The following is a 24,534-nucleotide window of genomic DNA, read 5'->3' as shown; positions in this document are numbered from 1 at the left end:
GAATGGCCACAGCCGGACTTTTGGGAGATTTTATGGGTGAAACACGGTAATATAATAAGGGCCGCAATGCAGAAATCTCAGACATAGAGGGATGGTTGAGTTTTTTGTTTTGTTTTTTTTCAAATATTTACCCTATTTTTTTAGGGCTGTCAAACGATTAAAATTTTTAATCCAGTTAATTACAGCTTAAAAATCAATTAATCGTAATTATTCGCAATTTAAACCATCTACAAAACATGCCATATTTTTCTTTAAATTATTGTTGGAATGGAAAGATAAGACACAAGACGGATATATAAATTCAACATACGGTACATAAGTACTGTATTTGTTTATTATAACAATAAATCAACAAGATGGCATTAACATTATTAACATTCTCTTAAAGCGATCCATGGATAGAAAGACTTGTAGTTCTTAAAAGATAAATGTTAGTACAAGTTATAGAAATTTTATATTACACCCCTCTTAATGTTTTCGTTTTAATAACATTTTCAATCAAAAAATAAACTAGTAGCTCGCCATTGTTGATGTCAATATTTATACCATGCTCACTCATGGTACTAACCCATAAAATCAGTTGGACCAAAGCGCCAGCAGAGGGCGCCAAACACCAAAAACCAAGTAAAAAGCAGACATTATACTGTACTGTCATTTTAATCTGCTTGGGCGGGGCATGTGCGTGAATTGCATCAAATATCTTAACGTGATTAAAAAAATTACCGCCCGTTAACGCGATATTTTTGACAGCCCTAGTTAATTTGTCATGTGTTGCTTGTTAACTAAATATTAGACATCAATTAATGATTCGAGGCTAAAAATGATATATTTCGAATATTAAATATAATTTATAATAATAATTATCTTTTTACGGCTAGGTTAAAACAGAAGCAGTTGCGCGATGTTTGTAAACAGGGGCTCTACAGGGCAAAACGGACAAATTAAAAATAGTTTGGGGGCATGAAACTGCTATGGCAGCACATAGACATACTTTTCTATCAAACACAACAGTTCTTTAGGCTTAAAATATGGCAGTTCATTTTAAAGACAGGTGCAAGAGCAGAAACTGCTTTTCTTGACTTGTCTGTTTTCCGCCATATATATATATTTTTTAATAAAAGCTTTTTAAGCACTACAAATTAATAAGTTTTAAACATGTTACTGTCCCATCGAATTATTTTCAAACAAGAAAAAAAAAAACAAAAATGCTTGGCTTTAATAAATGCTTCACCGAGTCCACTCAAATCCGCTCAAGCTGCTCACTTACAATGAGTTGCCACAGCAACTGTTTAACAAGTTAAACGATGATCGACTCATGTGGCGCTTTGAAGTTTTCTCTGACAAGATCAAACATTAAACATCTGCCAATTATTAACTTTTAATAAGCAGCTCCAGTGCACTGCCTGATCAACAAAGAGCAGGGAGAGGAGGGTGAGATCGGCTCAGGACAGCTGCGATGGACTGATGGCGCTAAGTTTGAAGCGTGAAGTAGCGAGGGATCACTGTACTACCAGTTATCCTCCTCATGAGGGTCAATTACATGTAAACCACACACACATAAAAAAAAAAAAAAACACATCGAGTCAGAATTACATCCGATAAGGATAAGTTTTATTCAAGGTATGTCTTAACTTGCAAGACACCCATTGGCAGTATGTACAACATACCTGTAATTTCCATGGAATGGAACAAACAAATATTGATTACATACACACTTGTTTACCTCTGAGAAAAAGGGAAAATAGAGAAACGTTCCCAGCACAGGCAAAATATTTTCAGGGAAGTATTTTTTTTCTTTGCAGAAGTGAAACCATTTAGGGTAGGGATATATTCTACACATTGAACCAATAGTTTGTTCTAAAAAATAAAGTTTAACTGCATTGTGTAACATTCAGTATCGATTAGGTGTTTTTTTTTGTCTGATAGTAACAAAAATAGGGGGAAAATAAATAGCTAAACCCATGTTTGTGGTAAAGCCATTAAAAAAAGTGTATCCTTTTTAAGCTAAACATAAATGACATCAATTGTGGAAGGTCACTATATAAATAAGAGGGATTTTTTAAATTCCACAAAACACTTTCAAAACACAAAATTTCAGGCATCTACACTGTATAAGTAGATTTTGCATAACATCACATTCTTCTGGAAAAAAAAAAAGTAAATTTAAAAAGGTAAACCATTCCCAATCGACATTTTTGTCAAAGCGACTCCTCCCAACAATTGCAGAGGATGTGCGACCTAACGCCTCATACCTAGTCATCTCCACATTCCTTTCATTAAGGTCAGTGTGAGGATTGAAAAGCGTCAAGTCCTTCAAAACTGCAGAGCTGCCTCACTTTGGGAGGAGTAGAGGGGAGTGGGAGGGTCACGCTGGGACATGTGAAGTGAAGGGATGCTTAGGAAAGTAGAAGCATTTTATACACAATACATAGCACCTCCCTCACGCAGCCTCCAGACTGACTGAAGTAAAAGAAGGCAGGGCTGAGTGCACACAGCTAAGAGGAGTTTCAGGCTGGTGGGCAACAGAAAACAAAAACAACAACAAGAAAGGGAGAAAAATAGTCAGTGGGAGAGTCTAGCTGGGCTCCACGCGCAGCCTCTTTCTGGTCGGAGGCTCCTCGGGCTCAGATTCCGAACTGGAGTCGGAGCCGCCGTCGAAGGCCGACACCGCGCTCCCTTTGCGGTTTGTGTACAGGCTGCTGTCAGAGGAGTAGTTGTTCTGCAGCTGATTGTTGCCTTTGGCCTTCTCCAGAGCACGCACTGGAATCAAAAGGCTTGGTAAATGAGGCGTGGCATAAACAACACTGCAGAAGGAAATACGAGTCGATGAGCCCAACAGTGGAACCTCCAAAATCAATGCAAAGTGACTCTTGTTAGAAAAATTTAGGGAACTCTGTACCATAGACTTCACCATCAGTTGACGAGACAGCTCCTACAGACATTGCGCAACGGCTTCCCATAGCCGGGCCAGGCAGTGCGTTGTGGAAGCTTTCACTGCGATAAACTCAAACGCTGCGTTCTAACGCCGGATTTAGGTGGAAACAGGACGAAGGTTTTCGTGCATACAAGCAGGCAGGAGTGTCTCAAGTAGACATGTACCGATTACCGGTTTCAAGGCTTACTAGGGGTGTAACGGTATACAAAAATCTCGGTTCGGTACGTACCTCGGTTTTGAGGTCACGATCCGGTTCATTTTCGGTACAGTAAAAAAACAAAATGCAAAATATAAATGTGCACACACTTTTGTGCTTTCAACAATAGGAACATTAGCCTATAGACCCACGTGACGTCACAACTCCTTCCTCCTGACTGGTGCCGCCCAATTGTCCGTCAACACATCATGTTTTCCTGTTACGGCTACGTACATTCCTCCTATTTACGGCGTGTTTTTCTGCTCGTTGACATTATTAATCAAAATGGCGAAGGCGTGTGTGGCGGTCGGTTGTAATAACAGAGAAGATAGACGGAGAGACTTGAAGTTTGTACCGGATTCCGAGAGACCCGGAGAGGAGAGAGCGAGATGGGCTGCTGCAATTCGACGAGGAAACTGGGCTCCAAACGATTACCACAGATTATGTAGTAGTCATTTTATATCTGGTAAGATGCATTTAATATATATTTAGAGGGTTTTGGGCTGACAACCACAATTAAGATCATTGCTAGGCTAATCGCCGACAACATACACGTATGTATGTAGTGAGAGTGCTATCGCTAAACCATATAAACATTAAAAGCCCTAACTCCATTGACAAACGACATGAAATACATTAGACTTGACAGTGGATGTTAGCAATAACAAAAGATTTTGAATTGAAAATTTCGTAACTCACCTTTCCAAGCACAAGATAGATTCCTGCCGAATTTTCGTGGACGAGGACCTGTTTTACCCTTACCCAACCAGCAACGAAGTATTTATAAGCCTCCAAGCTCTTAAAGTTTTTCAAACTTTCGTGAGAATAGGCTGATTTTGTGTGGACAAGATAGTTGTACAGTTCAGGGTAGCTAGCAGATGTCAGGCAAATATGGCGGAGACAGCGGGTCGAAAAACATCGATTTAGGCATCAAATATGGATCTGGCGAATGGATAAACTGGAGCTTTTCCACATAACGCCTGTTACGCAACGCATCAAGTGAGTTTACGGCATCCGAAAGCACCGGGTCTTCCATGAAATGCATTATAAATTGCTCGATCAATTGAGACCATTGATAATACAGACACAAAATGACGGACAAGTGGGCGGAACCATACAGCGAGCACGTGATTTTGTGACGTCGGTGGGTAGGGTCTATACAAAGCTAGAATTCTGCTCAAAAAGTAGCGGGTATTTAAAGACAATCCAACATCCAAAGCTTTCTTTCTGAAAGAAAAAAAGTCCTTTGCTGAAGAGAAAAACAATCCCTATGACAAAGATTTTAACATGTATTTTACAAATGGAATGCCTCATTTTTTTTTTTCTTATGAACGGTTTTCAAAAGCTTTATTGTTGGATTTTCTAAAGTTAAAGCGCCACACAGAAATTAATCAATTGAATTGTGTAAGCAGGATGTGTGCATTATTCTTATTATTTAATTACAGGTTAGAGCAGAAACGAATACTCGAGCAACTCGAGTAACTCGAGTTTAAAAACTGATCCGAGTAATTTTATTCACCTCGAGGAATTGTTTAATCTTGCCTGCACTAAGCATCACGTTTTGCCCGGACTACTTTTAACGCGGGACAACGCGCTGACGTCACGTGCATAGAGGAAGAAGCAATAATTTTTTTTTTTTTAAACTTACCGCAGCCCACAGCCACCACAAACTACGCCGACGTTGCTAAAAACTATGCCCGCATGTATGATGCTACGATGGTAGCAGGTAGCGTCTGATGCATCTCATAGATATCGCATGTACATAGAACTAGATGCGAATGACAGACTCGGCCGCGTCTGGGTGGCGTTAGTAAACAACCGCCATCTTAAAGCAGTAGATTTCTTAGCGCTAATAAATATAACGTGACTGTCACTCGATCACGTATCGTTAGCCCTGAGAAAGGCTTCGTTCCTATTAATTATGACCACTGCCGATGCGTGGCTATCGTGTCTTACATACTGGCTTTATTTAATCTGTGAAAACATAGTGCTGTAGAGTGATGGGGGTGTAAAATAAAAATGCTAACTGTCAATTTTAGCTCAGTAGTCATTGCAGGATAAAACACCAAGTAGCACTGGTCCCTAATGTGCTCCAATACAGCAGGTATCATGCATTTATTTTGAACACTGCAAAAACTCAAAATCCTATCAGGACTTACAGTTTAGACTAACTCAAAACTTAAATAGAAGTTAGGAATAGCTTGACACAAATGGAAATTCAATTGAAACGTGGGGAAAAAACACCAAGCTCTTAAGTGCTGTGTATTATCAAGCGTAATTACATTTTTAGATAGGAAATATGTCTTTTTAAAAAAATAAAATCTAGAAGTTTTTTGAGTGAAAGCAGTGATTTTTTTTTTCCAAGTCATATCTGAGATGCAATTGTTGGCTGTTTTCAACAATGTACATAAAAAATAAAGACATTCATTGACTGAAAATGGTTCACTATTAAATGAAATGTCTTTTTTTCTCATGTATATTTTATCCGATTACTCGATTAATCGACTGAACAATTACTCGATTACTAAAATATTCGATAGCTGCAGCCCTATTAAGTTTTAGCTCATTTCATTTTATTTAAATGGGCTATTATTTATATTATTATGTGTTTATATTTTACAAATGTGATGTAGTATTCATTTATATTGTATATTTTATGTTGTATAACTTTAGTTCCTATGTGAATATTAGTTCCTACTTGTTTTGTTGTGGTAGGAGGGTTTTGTATTGCCCACGGGGCCATGTTTGTTATTATTATAGCAGAGAAGACAGCAGTAAATCAACAAAGACAAGTCAACTGTGCCACAATCTACCACTCAAGAGATCTGATGGACTCAAAAAGTAGGTTGCCGTTCTTTTTGCGTGCGTCGCGTTGAGCCGCTTCTGGGACGCATCTAACACGCGGCCGCACTGCGACTGGTGTGCATTGGCTGATTGACTCTAAGGCTACGTTCATACTACAGGTCTTAATGCACGAATCCGATTTTTTGTCATATCCGTTTTTTTGGTGTGCCCGTTCAGACTGACTTTGTCCATTGAGACCGTTCAAGTATTACGCATGCGCACTAATTCGCAGTCCGACACGCGCTGAGCAAGACGACCCGCATGCGCAGAAGCATCAAAACAAATGACACACGTCTTCCGTCATTCCAGGGATATCATATTTTGCTTTCCAAAAGGAGGACACAAATAACAGACGTAAATAATCCCCGTTTAGGCTTATATTCAAAGTTTATATGGATCGATAGCATGCACGCGCGGTCCGTGCACGTCACACACACATACGGGCAGTTTGCCCGGACTCTCGGCCATGTAGGCAATGTTGAAATATTGCTCACTTGGAGCGGAGAGAAAACTGAGCATTCTCAGGCTTATCCTCGACCCATTTTTATTTTTTATGACTGTTGTCAAGCGCAGCCCTTCCCCAAAAGCCGTGTTCACTGCAAGCTAGGCGCTAATAACGCACAGCGGCACCGCTACGGTAAGCGTCTCTCTCGCTATTTGATGACGTAATTGCTGCATGAAATCCGATTTGGGAGAGTGGACAGTACAGACCGCCGCGACAGTCTGGAAAAATGTGGCCCAGATCGGATTTGAACCACATACGAAAGTGACCCGGATCGGATTTGAAATGGTCCAGTTCTATGCGACTTGTCACGTTCAGACCGTCAAGTTAATGCCTCACTCGAGTCGGAAAGCGACGAAAAAATCGGATTCGTGCATTAAGACCTGTAGTATGAACGTAGCCTAACGGCCGCGTTTCACTGCGTTCTCGCGGCGGCCACATTGTCGCGCCGTTGACGTTTCTGGACTGTCCTACCGTGTTGGTCCTCATTATAGTAGAGAAGACGGAGTAAATATAATCTACACAAAGAAACTGTAACCCGATTGACTCACAGCCTCTCGAAAAGTAAGAGTTATATTACATCAGAAACTCGTTTGGTACGCATCCGTTCCGAACCGACTACCACGTACCGAAATGGTTCAATACTATTACATGTACCGTTACACCCTGAAGGCTTACCGTGGTATGAAAACATCAAAGTTTGAAAACCGCAAAAATTTTCCTTCACACCGTCCCTAAGGTATTAGCTATTTTTTATATCCCAAAAATGCATGGAGAAATCCCTTGCTTGCTGCTGCAAGGGTCAACCCTCCCCCACCGGTTGTTGGTCAGTGTCAGTGCTGTGCAACAAGATGGCTGGAGGAGGTGAAACTCCTAAACCCTTTTACCCCCCATCGAAGAAAAAAGCGAAATGGCTGGTATGGTAATACTTCGGCTACAGAAAAGTAAGACTGCCGCGGTTTAGAGGACGACAACCAACCGACATTAAAAACATGTTTGTGGAGGGTGGCTACCAAGGAGGCAATACCTCCAATATGATTTCACATGGATACAAACTTAAAAGTTGGTAAACATTATTATGAACGTTTCCCACCAGCTACGAGAGTGAACTCCAGCGTGTTTAGTGTGTCTAGCGGTGGTAAAATGTGGTTTTTTTCTCTCTTTGGCAAATGTGTTGAGAGTGTTTATAATGTACATATGATACGAGTCATACACACGTGATTTTTATGGAAAATTATTATTTTTGGTCTGATAGTAATACTGTTGGGCCGTGGGTTTACGCTCACCTAAAGGACTGCATTTATTTTAATTTTAATCAGAATATTTTGTTTTTTTTAATTATACTTATTTTCCAATTTGCTAATATGTTTTGAAAAATAAAAATCCTGTTCAATGGAAAGAAAAAAATAACCAAGATATCTTAAAGTAACACATTTTAGAGCTTAAATTGCAATACCGTAAAACCGTGATATTTTAGCTTAGGGTTATCATACCGTCAGAATATCATACCGGCACATGCCTTGTCGCAAGAGTGATTTGGTCGAGGATTGAAGGTAATTATTATATAAAATAGCACCATGCATGGACTTCGAAACGTTGTGGGAAAAAAAATGTGTAGCTTTACCTTGAAATATTTACGTAAAATAAATGATAACGGCCCGTTTTTTCGCTTTCAACCGAGAATCTAGACCCTTTTACGTTCGTACCTATATAAACTCTGGGACTTTCTCATTTATTTACAAGAATTTTCAACTTAAAAACCTTTTTTGCTTTGTGATGACCGCCATGTTGGATTTTGTATCCATACACAATAGCGTAACTTTACATTCAATCTAGAAACTACAATTTATGGAGAAATTACACAGGGGCTTTGCTTGTATGGGGATTCAGATCTCAGCCATTCAGCCATGCCGAGGTCAGTTTGGGGACATTTCAGGGACCATATCAAGTCACTTCCTGTTGATTTGGGGACATTTAGGGGAAACGTCCTGGTCAGATCAGGTCATATGGGGAAACATCCTGGTCAGATCAGGTCACTTGAGGATATGGGGGGGGGGGGGGGGGGGTCTCCTGGTCATACCAGTCATTTGGGGACATTTGTGGGACCATGTCCTGGTCACATCAGGTCATTTGGGGAGCCCATCCTGGTCATATAAGGTCATTTGGGGACATTTGTGGGGCCCGCCCTGGTCATATCAGGTCATTTGGGAGGTGTGTCCTGGTCAAATCAGGTGATTCAGGGACATGTCCTGGCCAATCAGGTCATTCGGGGACATTTGGGAGGAGTGTCCTGGTCATATCAGGTGATTCGGGGACATTTCGGGGACATGACCTTAGAAAAATTAAATACCGTAATTTCCCGAATATAAGGCGCACCCGTGTATAATGCGCACCCCAAATTTACTTGTAAAATCTAGGGAAAATTATTGTACCCGTTTATAACGCGCACCCTAATTTTAGCACCAATAAATTGAAGAATACAAGAAAACAGAGCTTGTGTACAGATACAGAGATGTCATTTTACTGACTGGTGAAACACGGCTCAAGCATAGCACATTGGTAGTTCAAAACATTAACGTGAACTGACAATATTTACGGTAATAATATGATTTGACAACTTCTCCAACTTACCAGAATCTAGGAGAAAACAAAACAGATGTGACTTTTCTTATAAAGGCTGCTGTATAACTTGCTCGTTTCCTCATGATGAATAAATGTTTCTTCCATGGATTGATACGGTAAAATGAAAGTGAGAACGTAAGTCGGAAATCCGTGAGAGCTCATAGCTGTCAGCACGACACTAGTAACAAAAGGAACTATTGTTATTTGGGTTTGAGTTTCCCTAGGAACCGATATAGTTGACGGACACAGGAAGTGTGTGTCCTTACATTTGTTATAGTCCGAATTGCGGAGCTGCAATAAATGTCGACTCAAATGAGTTCAAGAAACTAAATTCTGGTCTTTATGAAGAGTGAAAAAAGCAGAATTTAACACAGACGAAATCATTTGGCCGATTAGAGTGAAGTATTACCGAAACAAAACGGTGACGTCACGTACCGTAATGGTCGGCAACGGGTGGCCGCATACGTTTCTTCAACACAACGTGGCCGTGTCAATGAAAAAAATCGGTTTATATATATATATATATATATATGTAATACATATATATTTCTGTCTCCATCCATGTACCCGTTTATAATGCGCACCATGAGTTTACCAGTTGATTTTGGGGGAAAAAAGTGTGCGTTATATTCGGGAAATTACGGTAATCAGGTAATTTTCGGCAATTTGCCCGGTTTTTGGTTTGGAAAAAAAAATGTGCATAAAAATGCAAAATTAGCTTTTGTTGAGTAGAATTAAGATAATTCTGCATGCTTTCTTGAAGTATCACATTTCTGATGTGAAAATTGAGTGTTCTATTAGCCGTTGAAAACTCAAAAGTGCACTAAATTAAAAAAAAAAAAAAAAAAGTCGCTATTTTGGGCAAAAACATATGTTAAATATTGCTACTGATCCTAAAAATATAGGTAATTATCTCTGCATTCGGTGAGTTTTTTTGTGCATCAACAGCCATTTTAAGTTTTGTTACACTTATATAAAAAAATAATCGGGATTTTATTAGGGAACGACTTTCAATTTTTTGATGCCGTCGCTCATGGAGACTCATATATGCCTAAGGGAGGTGCCCGTTTTGGTAAAATATTTGAATTTTAGGTTTTTGAAAATAGGCCCCCTTACAGAGCGGCCCCGCTTCCCGTCAACTGATATTGAAGTCTATGTCCGTACCTTTTCGTCCCATCATGTAAATTGTTCAGTGCCAAAGATGAGGCATGTAGCGGGAGATTACTGCGTGTGACTGGGACGTGAGTCCCGCTGTTTTTCTTGAAAATAATATTCGGACTGGGACTCCTGGAGGCTCCACTGTATTTTTATTTTGGGCTCAATTTGACATATTTTACATACCCTGCTGCTCCAGCAGTGCGTTCTGTTTCTTTAAATCGTCGATGTCTTGCTGGTGGGTGTGATTTTTTCGTCTCATGTACTGAATGTACTCAGTGGCTTTGTCAAGAATCTGTGCTCGGGAAGCCTGTTTAACAGAGCTCTGTCAGCAGACAATTTCAGAGAGATATGAAGCAATGATGCAGTGAAAACAGTATTAATTACAATCACAGTGTGCATTCATCTGACAATTAGATCTAATTGCTTAAGCAAACAACATGTCATCAAGATTCTTTCATTTCACAAAGTCTAACAAGTTAATAGTGATCTCAACAACTGTGAAAGAACAACCTTGGCATATGATGGATTTCCTTTCCAATGGCAGGGACAGAACCTGAATTTATACACTTGTCAGAAACAAAATGACCTTGTTGTCTCTACGCAAAGTAATTTATCAGGCGCCATTTGTAATCTCATTTGTAATCTCAGAACATTCATGCTGGTGCAAAGCCTGTCGTGATATGCAATAAGTCCATTTATCGCACGGTAGATAAAAATGAGGGCGGTAATTTTCCCGGCTGCAATTTATCGCCGCTAGGGCTGTCCCAAACGACTAATTTTGCCCCGATTAGTCAGCCATTTTTATGATTAGTCGACTAATCTAATAATTAAAAATTTTTTTTTTTTTTTTTTTTTTTTTTAAACTAATTTAGCAATGAAATTTTTGCTGACGCTTATCAATACACAAAAACATATTGGAACACTTAAATTATTTATTAAAGTACAAATAAACATGTAAATAATAATAAATCACAAATAATGAGTTCAAATGCTGATAGAATTAACTAGTGCAAAAGAATGGAATGTAAACAGATTCAGAACACTGACTTTGCCTTTCTAACATGATTCAAAACAATTCTTAAACACCTAGCATTAATACTAAAGTACTACATATAATAGTTTTATAATAATTATTCATTGCCAATCAGATTTTTCACAAAGGGTGTCATTTTAAAGGTATTCTTAGTGTAGAATCTGAATTCGCAAGTATGTGGGATTAACTCCAGAAATCGTTATTTATACGACGAACATTACATGCTTTTATTTTGAAATGTTCACCGGAAGTACGTTCACTAAACCGCTAACTTCAGCTTTACACTCCGCAAAAAAAAAAAAAACACTTTTTGTCATTGCATGTAGTGCCAGTAATAGATTTTTTTGTCATTTTTTCCGTTTGCAAATGCTGTTAACCAGCGATTTTTCATGTTTGAAGTTTCACCTTTTAACCGCAAGTTTGCTTTCACCAGACGACTGCCAATGTTTCATAGCAGGCTAACGTACCGGTAGGTTGCCTTTTTTCCCCCCATTCACCTCAGTGTAGCAGTGCTAACGTTACAGTGCTTAATATAGATGTATTTTCTTATTTTGTATGTCTAAACTTTAATTCTACAGCGTGTTGATAAGAGAAAGGAACTGGAGTCTCATATGCCATCAGCAAGCAAGGAGCGATAAAAGGCAGCCATGAAAATTACCGCCCTCATTTTTATTTGCCGTGCGATAAATGGACTCAGTGCATATCGCGACAAGCTTTGCAACTTCAATAAAACATGTCAGTTAGATGGACTTACAAACTGGGTGACGGCGCTTGAGGTGTTTATTCATGGCCGACGTTCAGCCAAGCTTGCTTGGCATTGAAGAGACAGGACAGAAGAGTGTACCCTCCTTTGTTTCTTTGAAATAAGTCAATGTTTTGGATACTCTGGTGCGCTTTTTTGGCTTTGTGCCGCTTTCCCCGCTTGCATACTGAGCGTCCGACATTCTGAACTTTCCACGCATATATTTTTTTAACCCTTCATTAACCGTCGACGGGATGTTGTACTCGTCGACGGATTTACGTCATCGATGACGTCGACTATGTCGACTAGTCGGGACAGCTCTAATCGCCGCGTGGGTGTTGATGGCATATGAGACTCCAGTTCCTTTCACAGACGTTTATTGGTCATCAACACGCCAGAGAATTAAAGTTCAGACATACAAAATAAAGAAACATCTATATTAAACATTGTAAAATGTTAGCACTGCTACATTGAGGCAAATGGAAAAAAGAATATACTAACCACTTTACCCTACTCTATATCATTGGCAGTCTTCTCCAAATGTAAAATTGCAGCTAAAAGGTGAAACTTCCAACTAGGGTTGGGCATCGTTTGAATTTGAACAGTTACGGTTCCGATTCTACGTTTCGATTCCGGTTCCAAACGATTCTCGATTCTGATTCTTTTAATAGGCAGGCAAAAAAATTGCATAGCTTGTATTAATTTGTTAACTTCTCGAATATTTTTTAAATTATATAAATGTACAATTAACTTTGCTATGAATCTCTCACGGGGCCATTTTTAACTTGCATGTAAATATCAGCCTTTGAACTTGATGACATTTCAATAGGAGTGCACTTTCACAAAGATGTTTATTTTTCAAAAGCTCACATAGAAAACATTTACACATATATTCTTTTGCCTATGTTTTAGAGTGTCTTACACTGCAGGCATTTATTGTACTGCATCGTTTGTTTTAGGTGGTATTTCTACAAGTTAGTGAAGGGCTGACCTCATCCGTCCACAAGATGTCACTAATGTAACTCCGGACAGTACAGTTTTTCTGTGGTTTTGCTATGTGCGCTTGGCTTCCCCTAGTGGTGACTTACTGGAAGCAGCAGGCAAAAAGAACACTAGTTGGAAAAGAATCCTTGAGGTGTACAGACACTACACACCTCCCCTGCACTACACATCGTCGAGAACCCTTGTTAAAACAAAATCTAAATTTCGGTGTGTTTATTCTTTTACTTTGTTGTCATTTTTGCGAAGCAAGGCAACACTTTTGTGTGCTAAGCTAAATTAGCCACTTCATATGATTTGCTCATAACGGCGCTAGTCTTCATGTGGCTTCTTCGTGGTGTTCGGCAGCTATTTTTTCCGGTCGGCGGTCAGGGCATCGAAACTTGGAATCAAAATACAAAATTACGAGTGGTTCCAGGGGAACCGGGGTGTTTGTCACGGGATCACATGCTGGTTAACAGCGTAACAAATGCAAACGAAAACAAGAAAAAAAATCTATTACTGACACCAAATGCATGACGAAAAAAGTGCACTTTTTTTACGAAGTGTAAATCTTACCGTTAGCAGCTTAGCGAACGTACTTCCAGTGAAACTTTCGAAATAAAAGCACCTAATGTTCAACATGTAAATAAAGATTTCTGGAGTTAATCTCCCATAAATCACATTCTACACTAAGAATAGCTTTAAAATGGCAGCCATGATGAAAAATCCAATTGCAATAAATAATTTGGCTTAAATTTGCTAAGATGTGCACATTGAAGGAAAAGATGACAGTCATTTTGGATAAAATATACACTTTTGATGGACTAATTGGCAGAGAGCAAAAATGGCATTGGGTTTCTCATCTATTTCAAATTTTGTACTTAGCTAGCTTTCAAATGACTTTATACATTGTGGGTGTGTTTGCATATTTATTATTTTTAATTTAGTTTGTTGTTTTATTTAATAACAATTTATTGCATTTGAATGGGTGATTATTAGGATGTATTGTCACTGCATTAGTGGTTGAATTGGTTAAAAAAAAAAAAAAAAAAAATCACAATAATATCATATATCGGCTAAAATTTATGAGACAATATATCGTCTACTAAAATTTATTATCGCGACAGGCTTAGATGGTACCATCATAAATTGAGAACCTTTGAAATATATTGTGGCGAGTACATCTAGAAAGTATTCATAAGTACTGGACTGTGAATACAAATCCCAGTTCTATTGTGTTACAGAAAAATGAGACCCAGCTAAATCATTCCAAAAACTTCTGTCCCTCCATTGTGACCTATATTTTAGCGGTGATTTGAAACAAACATTTCATATCGTTAATTTTTTGGCCCAAATTGCGATACCCGCCTAACAAAATGCTTTCAATTTCGCATAAACCTGCTTTTCTACTTATATCCTTGACCAATCACAACACTTTTTGGAAACCAAAGCTAGCAATAAAAATTGCCATTTTGTTTTCAGACTAGGGGTATGACAACATATCGAAATGGTGATGTATCGTGATACTTTGCATCCCAAAAGGTTATCGATAAACTCATGCCAAGTATAGAGATATTGAGACGTTTAAAAATGACAAAACAGTGCTAGTGTGAACGCGTCCTTAGTGTACCGTTACACTTGTAGTGATTACATTTATAAATGATGCGAATCATAAACTTTTGACATTGAAAGAACGGTGTTAATCCCAAGAGTAAAGATAGAACTTCAAAGTCAAGGTCCTTGAAGGTACAGTGTGCACCTACCAGTCGTGTGTGTGCCGTTTGTCAAGGTTTAAGTGTGCTATTTGTGTGGAAGAACAGACTGAACTATTGACTTTAGCATGGGTCTGGGCTTTGAGCTCTTCCTGTTATTGTTTGCTTGTGCAAATATCAGTTTGGTTCAAAATATTGACTGCATAAATTTTGCAGAGACATACATTTCCCCTCACCTTTTCTCCTTGCAGTGCAGGCACAGAGTCTCGTAAACCGTGAAAGCTATCTTTAATGTGGTCCCTGCGTTTGCGCTCCAGCGCATTGTGATGTGCTCGCTTGTCTGCCTGCAATGACATGGGGGAAAAACATGAAGTCATTTTGGAACTTCCAACTAGAGCTGAAACGATCACTCGAATAATTCTAGTAACTCGAGTTTAAAAATTGATTGAGGAATCATTGAATTTTGCCAGCATAAAGCCTGACGTTCAACCACGCCTGAATATAACAGTAAGGCGCCAAGAAAAAGACAATGTCAAATAAGAGTGTGACAATATCTCAATACAGCGATATATTTTGCAACCCGATTGGTTATCGATATGCTCCCGCCAAGTATCAATACTTTTAGTTGACATATTGTCCATACAATGGAGTATGAATGCTGTAAACTGCTCAGTGTTTGTTGAGCAATTCCTTGGCGGCCCACTAGGGGCGGTCATGAGTGGTGGTGAAGGTAAAGTGCGCAAAAGTCGTCTAGAGAAGAAGAGACGAAGCTCCAAGTGGGTTGGAAAAAATAAAAAAGCTCCGTGAGAACGGTGGAGTAAAAAAAGAGAAAATATTGCTACAAATCACACATGTGGACACACTTTAGATTTTACACCAACAAGAAAGGAAGTAAAGTGAACAAGGACTTTGCTGTACGCAAGAATTGTCTAAGAAAAATAAAGTTCACTGGCAGCTGGTGACGTAGTGGACACCGGAGTTTGTGTGCTTCGCTTTCATCACTTGAGGTAAGAAAGTTTTGCAATGTAATTGACTTTTTAATTTACATGTATTATTTTGATGATATTTGGTGTTGAATGATAAAAAAATAAACCAGGACCCTAAACTGGATGAAAAGGAATATCGAACAAGCCTACATGAATTTACTGATTTATTTGATATTATTTGAGTACCACTTTCCATCAAGTTTACTAAACAAACTGTTATTACTACCATTTTGATACAATAAGCTATAAAAATGTTTTGAATAGCTTCCAAGATATATAAGGTGATGTGCATAGGGCTGCAGCTATCGAATATTTTAGTAATCGAGTAATCGACTGAAAATTCTATTGATTAATCGAGTAATCGGATAAAACAAATATATTTTTAGGTGAAGAGCAATTATAAATATACTAGGGCTGCAGCTATCGAATATTTTAGTAATCGAGTAATCGACTGAAAATTCTATCGATTAATCGAGTAATCGGATAAAACAAATATATTTTTAGGTGAAGAGCAATTATAGATATACAGGTACATGAGAAAACGAGACATTTTATCATTTTCAGTCAATCAATGTCTTTATTTTTTATGTATATTGTTGAAAACAGCCAACAATTGCATCTAAGATGTAACTAGAATAAAAAAAAAAGGCTAATTCACTGCTTTCACTCAAAAAACCTTTAGATCTTATTTAAAAAAAATATATACACACACACCTAAAAATGCCTTTACGCTTGATATCACACATCACTTAAAAGTTAGGATTTTTCCCCCACGTTTTTCAATTGAATTTCTATTTGTGTCAAGCCATTTTTAAGTTCTAGTTAAGTTTTAAGTTAGTCTAAACTGTAAGTCCTGATAGGATTTTTAGTTTTTGCACTGTCCAAAATAAATGTATGATACAGGCTGTATTGGAGCACATTAGGGACTAGTGCTATTTGGTGTTTTATCCAGCAATGACTACTGAGCTAAAATTGAAAGTTAGCATAATTGAGTTTTTATTTGACACCCTCATCACTCGACAACGCTATGTTATGTTAAAGCCTGAATGTAAGACACGTTAGCCACGCATCGAAAGTGGTCTTAATTAATTGAAACCTAGCCCTCCGCAGGGCTAACGTAAGATGAGCTAGTAGTGACAGTAACGTTAATCTTATATATTAGCACTTAGCGCTCTACTGCTTTAAGATGGCGGCTGTTTGCTAACGCTGCCCAGACGCGGCCTAGTCTGTCAATAAGCATCTAGTTCAACATACATGTGATCTCTATGAGACTCATCAGACGCTAACTGCAACTAACGTAGCATGTGCGGGCTAGTATTTACTAACGTAGCATGTGCGGGCTAGTATTTAGCAACGTCAGCGTCGTTTGTAGCGGTTGTTGGCTGCAGTAAGTTCCCCCCCCCCCCCCTTCCTCCTCTCCGCACGTGACATCAGCGCGTTGTCCCGCATTAAAAGTAGTCCGAGCAAAACGTGATGCTTAGAGCTGTCAAAATAAACGATTACTCGAGCTGAATAAAATTACTCGGATCAGTTTTTAAACTCGAGTTACTCGAGTTGCTCGAGTATTCGTTTCAGCTCCAGATGTGCATGATAATTAATGTAGCCTACATATTAAAAATAGGTAATTATTGCATTTTTAATTTCTATACATTCATATATTTTTTTAATTTACTCAATACTTCCAACACAACAAAAAAAATCAGGATTTAAACTCAAAAGCTATTAAGTAGCTAATATTTTTTGTTTTGTTTTTAAGGTGAGGAAGAATGCGACTGACCGAGTGTGACATCTTAAATGCTGAAGCAGATTGGGGAAGTGCTCAAACCAATGCTTTTGGCAACAAAGGTCATATACGAAGAAAAGACCCACCAATTTTATCATTGCCCCACTCCAAGCTCAACTGCTGACAGACACCTACAGTTCTGTTAATTATTTTCAAAAAGATTTAAAACTTTAAAGAAATTAAGGGTGCCATTCATCATGATCTCTCCAAGAGATATCAGTGGTTGTGGTGTGTTTCCTCTATATGTGCAGGTACAATTTGCAGTAGATGTTTATTTTACAGCAATGTTGCACAAAAACTGTGTCATTGTTCAATAAATGACTTAAACAGTATTTTTTTCTATTTTGAAATATATATATTTTTTTCGTTTCAACAGTTGTATCGTAGAATATCATGTATCCAATTTCTGACCAGTACATCGATAATCGCTGTATCGTGATATCGTGAGATAATCGTTATCATGAGCCTTGTATCGCAAACCGTATCATACCGTGAGGTGCCCTGAGGTTCCCACTAGGGCTGCAGCTATCGAATATTTTAGTAATCGAGTAATCGACTGAAAATTCTATCGATTAATCGAGTAATCGGATAAAACAAATATATTTTTAGGTGAAGAGCAATTATAAATATACATGAGAAAAGACATTTCATCTTATCTTGGACCATTTTCAGTCAATCAATGTCTTTATTTTCGATGTATATTCTTGAAAACAGCCAACAATTGCATCTCAGATGTAACTAGAATAAAAAAGACTAATTCACTGCTTTCACTCAAAAAACTTTTAGATCTTATTAAAAAAAAAAATATATATATATATATATATATATATTACCTAAAAATGCCGTTATGCTTGATAACACACATCACTTAAAAGTTAGGATTTTTTTCCCACGAGTTTCAATTGAATTTCTCTTTGTGTCAAGCGATTTTTAAGTTCTAGTCAAGTTTTAAGTTAGTCTAAACTGTAAGTCCTGATAGGATTTTGAGTTTTTGCAGTGTTCAAAATAAATGTATGATACAAGCTGTATTGGAGCACATTAGGGACCAGTGCTACTTGGTGTTTAATCCAGCAATGACTACTGAGCTAAAATTGATAGTTAGCATGTTTAAGTTTTTATTTTACACCCTCATCACTCCACAATGCTATGTTATGTTATGTTATGTTATGTTAAAGCCTGTATGTAAGACACGTTAGCCACGCATCGACAGTGGTCATAATTAATTGAAACATAGCCCTCCGCAGGGCTAACGTTATGTGAGCTAGTAGCGACAGTAACGTTAATCTTATTTATTAGCGCTTAGCGCTCTTTATTAGCGCTTAGCGCTCTACTGCTTTAAGATGGCGGATGTTTACTAACGCTGCCCAGACGCGGCCGAGTCTGTCATTTCGCATCTAGTTCAACATACATGTGATCTCTATGAGACGCATCATACGGTACCTGTTACCAACGTAACATTGTGCGGGCTAGTATTTAGCAACGTCGGCGTCGTTTGTAGGGGCTGTCGGCTGTAGTAAGTTTTTTTTTTTTTTGCTTCTTCCTCTACGCACGTGACATCAGCGCGTTGTCCCGCATTAAAAGTAGTCCGAGCAAAACGTGATGATTAGAGCTGGCAAAATAATCGATTACTCGAGGTGAATAAAATTACTCGGATCAGTTTTTAAACTCGAGTTACTCGAGTTGCCCGAGTACTCGTTTCAGCTCTAGTTCCCACTCCTAATGTCAAAAGTGTGGGAGCATTTCAAGCTGGAGGCCAATGCGAACACTGTTTCACTAACTGTAAAACAGCGCTTGCATAACGCTGCAGCGCTACCTAAGGCACCCAGTTTACTCCAAGAGCGGAGGAGCGATACTCGGGACAAGGTCAAATTAAGTTAACGTAGCTCTAATAAAAAGAACGTTATTGTACCTTGCTAACGTAACGTTAGCCCTGCATTTCAAGGTTTTTATCAATTATGACTACAATCGATGTGTGGCTAACGTGTCTTTCATAGAGGCTTTATTTAATCTGTAAAAACAACGCTGTAGAGTGATGAGGGTGTAAAATAAACGCATTATAAAGCTAGCTGTTAATTTTAGCTCAGTAGTAATTGTTGGATACAACACCAAGTAGCACTGGTGCCTAATGTGCTCCAATTCAGCGGGTATAATACATTTATTTTGAACACTGCAAAAACTCAAAATCTAGACTTAAAATTTAGACTAACTTAAAACAGACTCCACCATCAGTTGACAAAACACCTCCCACAGACATTGCGCCACGTCTTCCCGTAGGGGGCCGACTCAGGCAGAACGTTAGTTGGCTTTTACTGTGATAAACTCAAAACACATGCTGCGTTCTAAAGCCGGATTTAGGTAGAAATAAAGTTTGTACTGCATCCAAGCAGGCAGGAGTGTCTCAAAAGTGATTTGGTCGAGGATTCTAGGTAATTATATTAAATAGCACCATGCATGCTTTGACACGTGGAAAAAAAAAATCCATGGATAAAATTTGTGTAACTTTGGCTTGAAATATTTACGTAAAATGAATAATAACTGCCCGTTTTTTGCTTTTAACCAAGAATCTAGACTGACGTTCATATCTATAGAAATTCTGCAATTTAAGAATTTAAAGAATTTTCAACTTAAAAAGTTGTTTTGTGACGGCCGCCATGTTGGATGACACAATATCCTAACTTTTGCTTGAAATATTCACGTAAAATGAACGATAACTGGTCATTTTTTGCTTTTAACCAAGACTCTAACCTGTCCTCGAGGGCCGCTGTGGGTCCTGGTTTTTGTTCCTACCAATCGAGCACAGACAGTTTAACCAATAAAGTTTGTGTTAAAACAAGCAGCACCTGACTGCAATCAACTGATTACACTTGTTAAACACCAGATTGGTAAAAGGTTTTCCTCATGATGGGTTTGAACAAAAACACGCACCCACTGCGGCCCTATGTGGAATAGTTTGGACACCACTGCTCTAGACTGTTTAACATTCCTATCAATAGAAATCTAGCGATTTAAGCATTCATTTACAAGAATTTTCAACTTAAAAATCTCTTTGTTTCATGACGGCCGTCATTTTGGATTTTGTATCGCTACACAATAGCAGAATTCAACCTAAATAGGTTATGGTTGTAAATAAATGCACATTTGCTTTTGATGAGTAAAATTAAGATAATTCTGCATGCTTTCCTTAAGTTTTAAGCTTCTTATATGAAAACAGTGATTTATTAGCTGTTGAAAAGCTGCACAAAATTTAAAAAAAAAAATTTTTATTGCTATTTTGTACAAAAAAAGTTATATGTTAAATATTGCTGATCCTGAAAATATAGGCAATTATCTCTGCATTTGGTGATTTTTGTGCATCTAGCATAAAATTTGAGAATGTTAAAGCCATTTTAAGTTTTGTCATACTTGCATAAAAAATAATCGAGATTTTATTGGGGAACGACTCTGAATTTTTTGATGTCCCTGCTCATGGAGAGGTGCCTGTTTTGGTTTTAGGTTGCTAGCGGCTTTGAAAATATTTGTTGTTTTTGTAAATAGGCCACCTACGGATGGGCCTAAACCCCGTCAACTGATAGTGTAGTCTACAGTGTTGTTAATCTAACTGAAAAAAAGTAATTAATTATAGTTACAAATTACTTCTCCCAAAAAGTAATTGCGTTAGTAACTCAATTACCTGAATGTAAGAGTAATTAGTTACTTGGCAAAGTAATTGGTGATAATTACTTTTTTTTTTCCCCCTCTCAAAAAACAAAACAAAACATTGGCCACACTTTTTGTGGAGGTTTTTGGTACAACTGGCCCGAGCCCAATTCTTTACCCTAATTTACCCTTTACCCTGAATCAACTGTTAAAAGTTGTTAAAATTGCTCCCATTATTGCATTAGTTCCTTTCTCTCTACTTTCGAGATATGAGAGTTTTAAAACTGTTTCATCATTTAAAGATAGATTCAAGTCAAGATTTTGCCGATTTAGAAGTATTTTAGATAAAAAGTTACTTAGGTTCGCTAGGAAGGTTCTCTACAACAGAGCCGTCCTAAAAAGCCTACTGCTTTAAGATGGCGGCTATCTACTAACGCATTTAGTGCCATGTCTGTCATTTTGCATCTAGTTATATCTATATACAGTACATGTGATATCTACCATGTCTACCATATCTACCATAACATGCGGGCGTAGTTTGTAGGCTATCGGCTACAACATGTATTATTGGAGCTACCTAGCATCGCGTTTGCTCGGCGTCACAACTTTTTTGTCTCCTTGGCTCTGCTCTGTCGTCTCGGTGAGTCCGTCTCCCTCAGACTTTTCGACCAATATAGTAACGCATGCCTTTCCGTCCTCAGTAACGGTAACGGCGTTGCCAAGATGAGAAAAGTAATTAATTAGATTACCCACTACTGAAAAAAATAACGCCGTTATATTGTAACGCCGTTATTAACAACACTGGTAATCTATGCTTAAAACTCAATTTAAAAATACCTCGACACAATGGAAATTCAATTGAAACACGTGGGAAAACACCTAACTTTTAAGTGATGTTTGTTGTCAAGCGTAATGACATTTTTAGGTAAGAAATAAGATTTTATGGAAAAGATGCTCTTCAGCTAAGAAAATATGTTTTATCCAATTACTAGACTGAATTTTCAGTAGAATACTCAATTACTAAAATATTCAATAGGTGCAGCCCTACTACCGACGCATTCCTCACGTCGGCGTATGAACCGAATTTGCATGGCATCACCGGGTAAAACCAGCAGTGCAAGTTCAGTGGAAAGGTTATCTTTGCAATGTTTAGAGTAGTCGATGGGAATGCTGACTTTGAACACACGGAAACATGTAACCTGCATTTCACTTATCGTGTATGTCAATCTTGTTGTTTTACAGTTTGAGGTGTCAAAAAAAGGACAAAGTTATTTGATCGGTTGACTCGTAATCGATTAAACACTTGTCAAACCAATGTGCAAATGCGCCTGTGTTAAAACTAAGATTGTGCAATTAATCTAAGTGTTTAGATATTTGTCAAATTAATTGTTGATTAGTCGTGTCTCAACTCCATGGAGAAAATATAGGGAGAATAAATTGGCAGAAACCAACAGAGGCGCAATTGATTCGGAAACGTAAACTCATTATGAACCACATTAAAAACTACAAGTGAGCTATTGAATTGTTACAAGGTAATGATTCCCCACCCACTGTGCCCTCACAGAGAGATCATCAGGTGTGCCTCTGGGAATGTTTTCAATTTCACTTAATTGGTGTAAAAATGATTTACGATCACTGTGTAAATAGTTCTTTTAATTTCAATCATCAACTAAATTATCTTTGTGTTCTACTAACCAGACTTGGCTGTCACATTAAGTCCATTTAGGAGTTAATTGAGACAAGATAGTCTTTATTTCAGTATATGAGCAGAGTCTGAAAACTTCCCAGAGTGGTGTCACAAAGATCCATTTGAAACATCAACTAGGAAAACACGCAATGAACTTTTATTCGTTAAATCCACATCACATGATTTACAGGAGCTATGTTGTTAGCCTGATCATCATTATCCTCGCTGGTTATCATTTTGTGGAAGATTTTTGGGATTACTGTGTGTGTATTTTGAGGGAAATTGTTTGTCGTGTGGCTTTTACTTGTCAAGACAAGCTGTCCGGATGCATTGTTTCTACAAAAATCCAGAAAGACAAGATCATGGGGTGTAAAACTCTTCCCGCTGCAACTAACCATTTTGAGTTTTGACTTACGGAGGGCGCCATATTTTATGTGCGCAGTGCACACTGAGGGTGATGACGCGGTTGGGCTGGACTGGGAGAATAGCAATACTAGCTAGTTGAGCTGGGAATCTTTGGGCACCTAACGATTCGATTACGATTCTGAGGCTCTGATTCGATTATAAAACGATTATTGATGCACCCCCCCCTTTTTTAAATTAAATGTTTTGTACATTAGTTCCAAAATTGTTCAAAAATCCTCTCAGGCTAAACAAAACTACTATTTCCGTATCAAGTTAACATATAGCAGTAAACAAATATACAAAAATAACAGTAAATAAAAAAACTCCAGTCCCCATTCTGTAACAGCAGCTTTAAACTACATTCAATTAATTTAATGTTGTGAATCAACTGTTAAAGTTGTTAAAATTGCTCCCGTTATTCCATAATTTCCCTTTTGTCTACTTTCGACATGTGAAAGTTTTAAAACTATTTTAAAGATAGATTCAAGTCAATATTTTACCGATTTAGGAGTATTTTAGATAAAAAGTTAATTAGGTTTGCTTGGAAGTTTCGCTACAACAGCCTTGCAGGGAAGTGTACTGCTTTAAGATGGCGGCCGTTTACTAACGCTCGCATCTAGCTTTTTGTAGATGTGCTGCTCACGCTACCGAATCAATGGTGCATCTAGTCCTATATAAATGATATCTACCATTACATTATGTGGATGACGTACTTTATAGCAGCTTTTCGGCAGCAGTCAGGTATGTTGTTGGGTTTTTTTATCTCGTGGCATGAGTTGAGCTAGAGCCGTGAGTTGAGCATTGGCATTACCCGAGGGGCCGGGTAATGAGAAGCATGATGTTTAGCTACTCTCGCTGCGTTCTTCCTTGTTGCGCCCCAAAGACCGCGCGGCGCGCTGAGTGTGTTGTACTTCCGCTTTACTTGGCATATTTCAATCATCGGAATTTGGATGTTTGTGAATCGTTCTCGAATCTTCCATGGCCTAATCGCAAATAATCTAAGAATCGGAAATTTTGCACACCTCTACTAGCTAGCAAGCGAAGCTAGTATGACGAAGAATGATTTTGTCACATTCTGCTGCTGGTCAGATTGTTCTGTCACACAGCTGTGGGTTGAGTTCCCAACGTCATACATGCATCCTATTCCAGTTCATCAGGAGTGTCTTTAAATCGATCCTAGGCGGCTTGCAGAGATATTGACTTGCTGCCATTGGACACTTTGTAAATCCCTTTGTTGCTAATTGCATCACTGCCTTGTTTTTTTTCATTTGTCTGCCTCACCACAGTTTTCCCTCAGTTTATTTATGTATTA

The 24,534-nt window shown here is 38.2% G+C and overlaps 2 protein-coding genes across 3 annotated transcripts in view; one reads left to right on the top strand and one right to left on the bottom strand.

Moving 5' to 3' along the window:
* Positions 1-1,589: 1,589 nt before the first annotated feature.
* The window catches only part of LOC130930980 (protein max-like), a 26,718-nt gene continuing 3,773 nt past the window's right edge, over positions 1,590-24,534 (bottom strand). Inside the window, exons 2-4 of one of the 2 annotated variants that reach the window (XM_057859376.1) lie at positions 14,962-15,069; positions 10,441-10,564; positions 1,590-2,760 (exon numbers count right to left, since the gene is read on the bottom strand). In XM_057859376.1, the coding sequence (XP_057715359.1) occupies positions 2,576-2,760; positions 10,441-10,564; positions 14,962-15,069 (417 nt within the window). In that variant the 3' untranslated portion in view covers positions 1,590-2,575. Of the gene's footprint in view, positions 2,761-10,440; positions 10,580-14,961; positions 15,070-24,534 lie in introns of both variants that reach the window. The other variant, XM_057859375.1, reaches the window with a different exon arrangement.
* The window catches only part of LOC130930979 (hepatic sodium/bile acid cotransporter-like), a 24,659-nt gene continuing 21,698 nt past the window's right edge, over positions 21,574-24,534 (top strand). Inside the window, exon 1 of the mRNA XM_057859373.1 lies at positions 21,574-21,770. The gene's annotated coding sequence lies outside the window, so the exon portion shown is untranslated. The remainder of the gene's footprint in view (positions 21,771-24,534) is intronic.

Source organism: Corythoichthys intestinalis, chromosome 15 (genome assembly GCF_030265065.1).
Source record: "Corythoichthys intestinalis isolate RoL2023-P3 chromosome 15, ASM3026506v1, whole genome shotgun sequence".
In the NCBI taxonomy this organism is placed as follows: domain Eukaryota; kingdom Metazoa; phylum Chordata; class Actinopteri; order Syngnathiformes; family Syngnathidae; genus Corythoichthys; species Corythoichthys intestinalis.
Note: the sequence above shows the minus strand (reverse complement) of the source record. Positions and strands in the feature narration are given on the sequence as shown.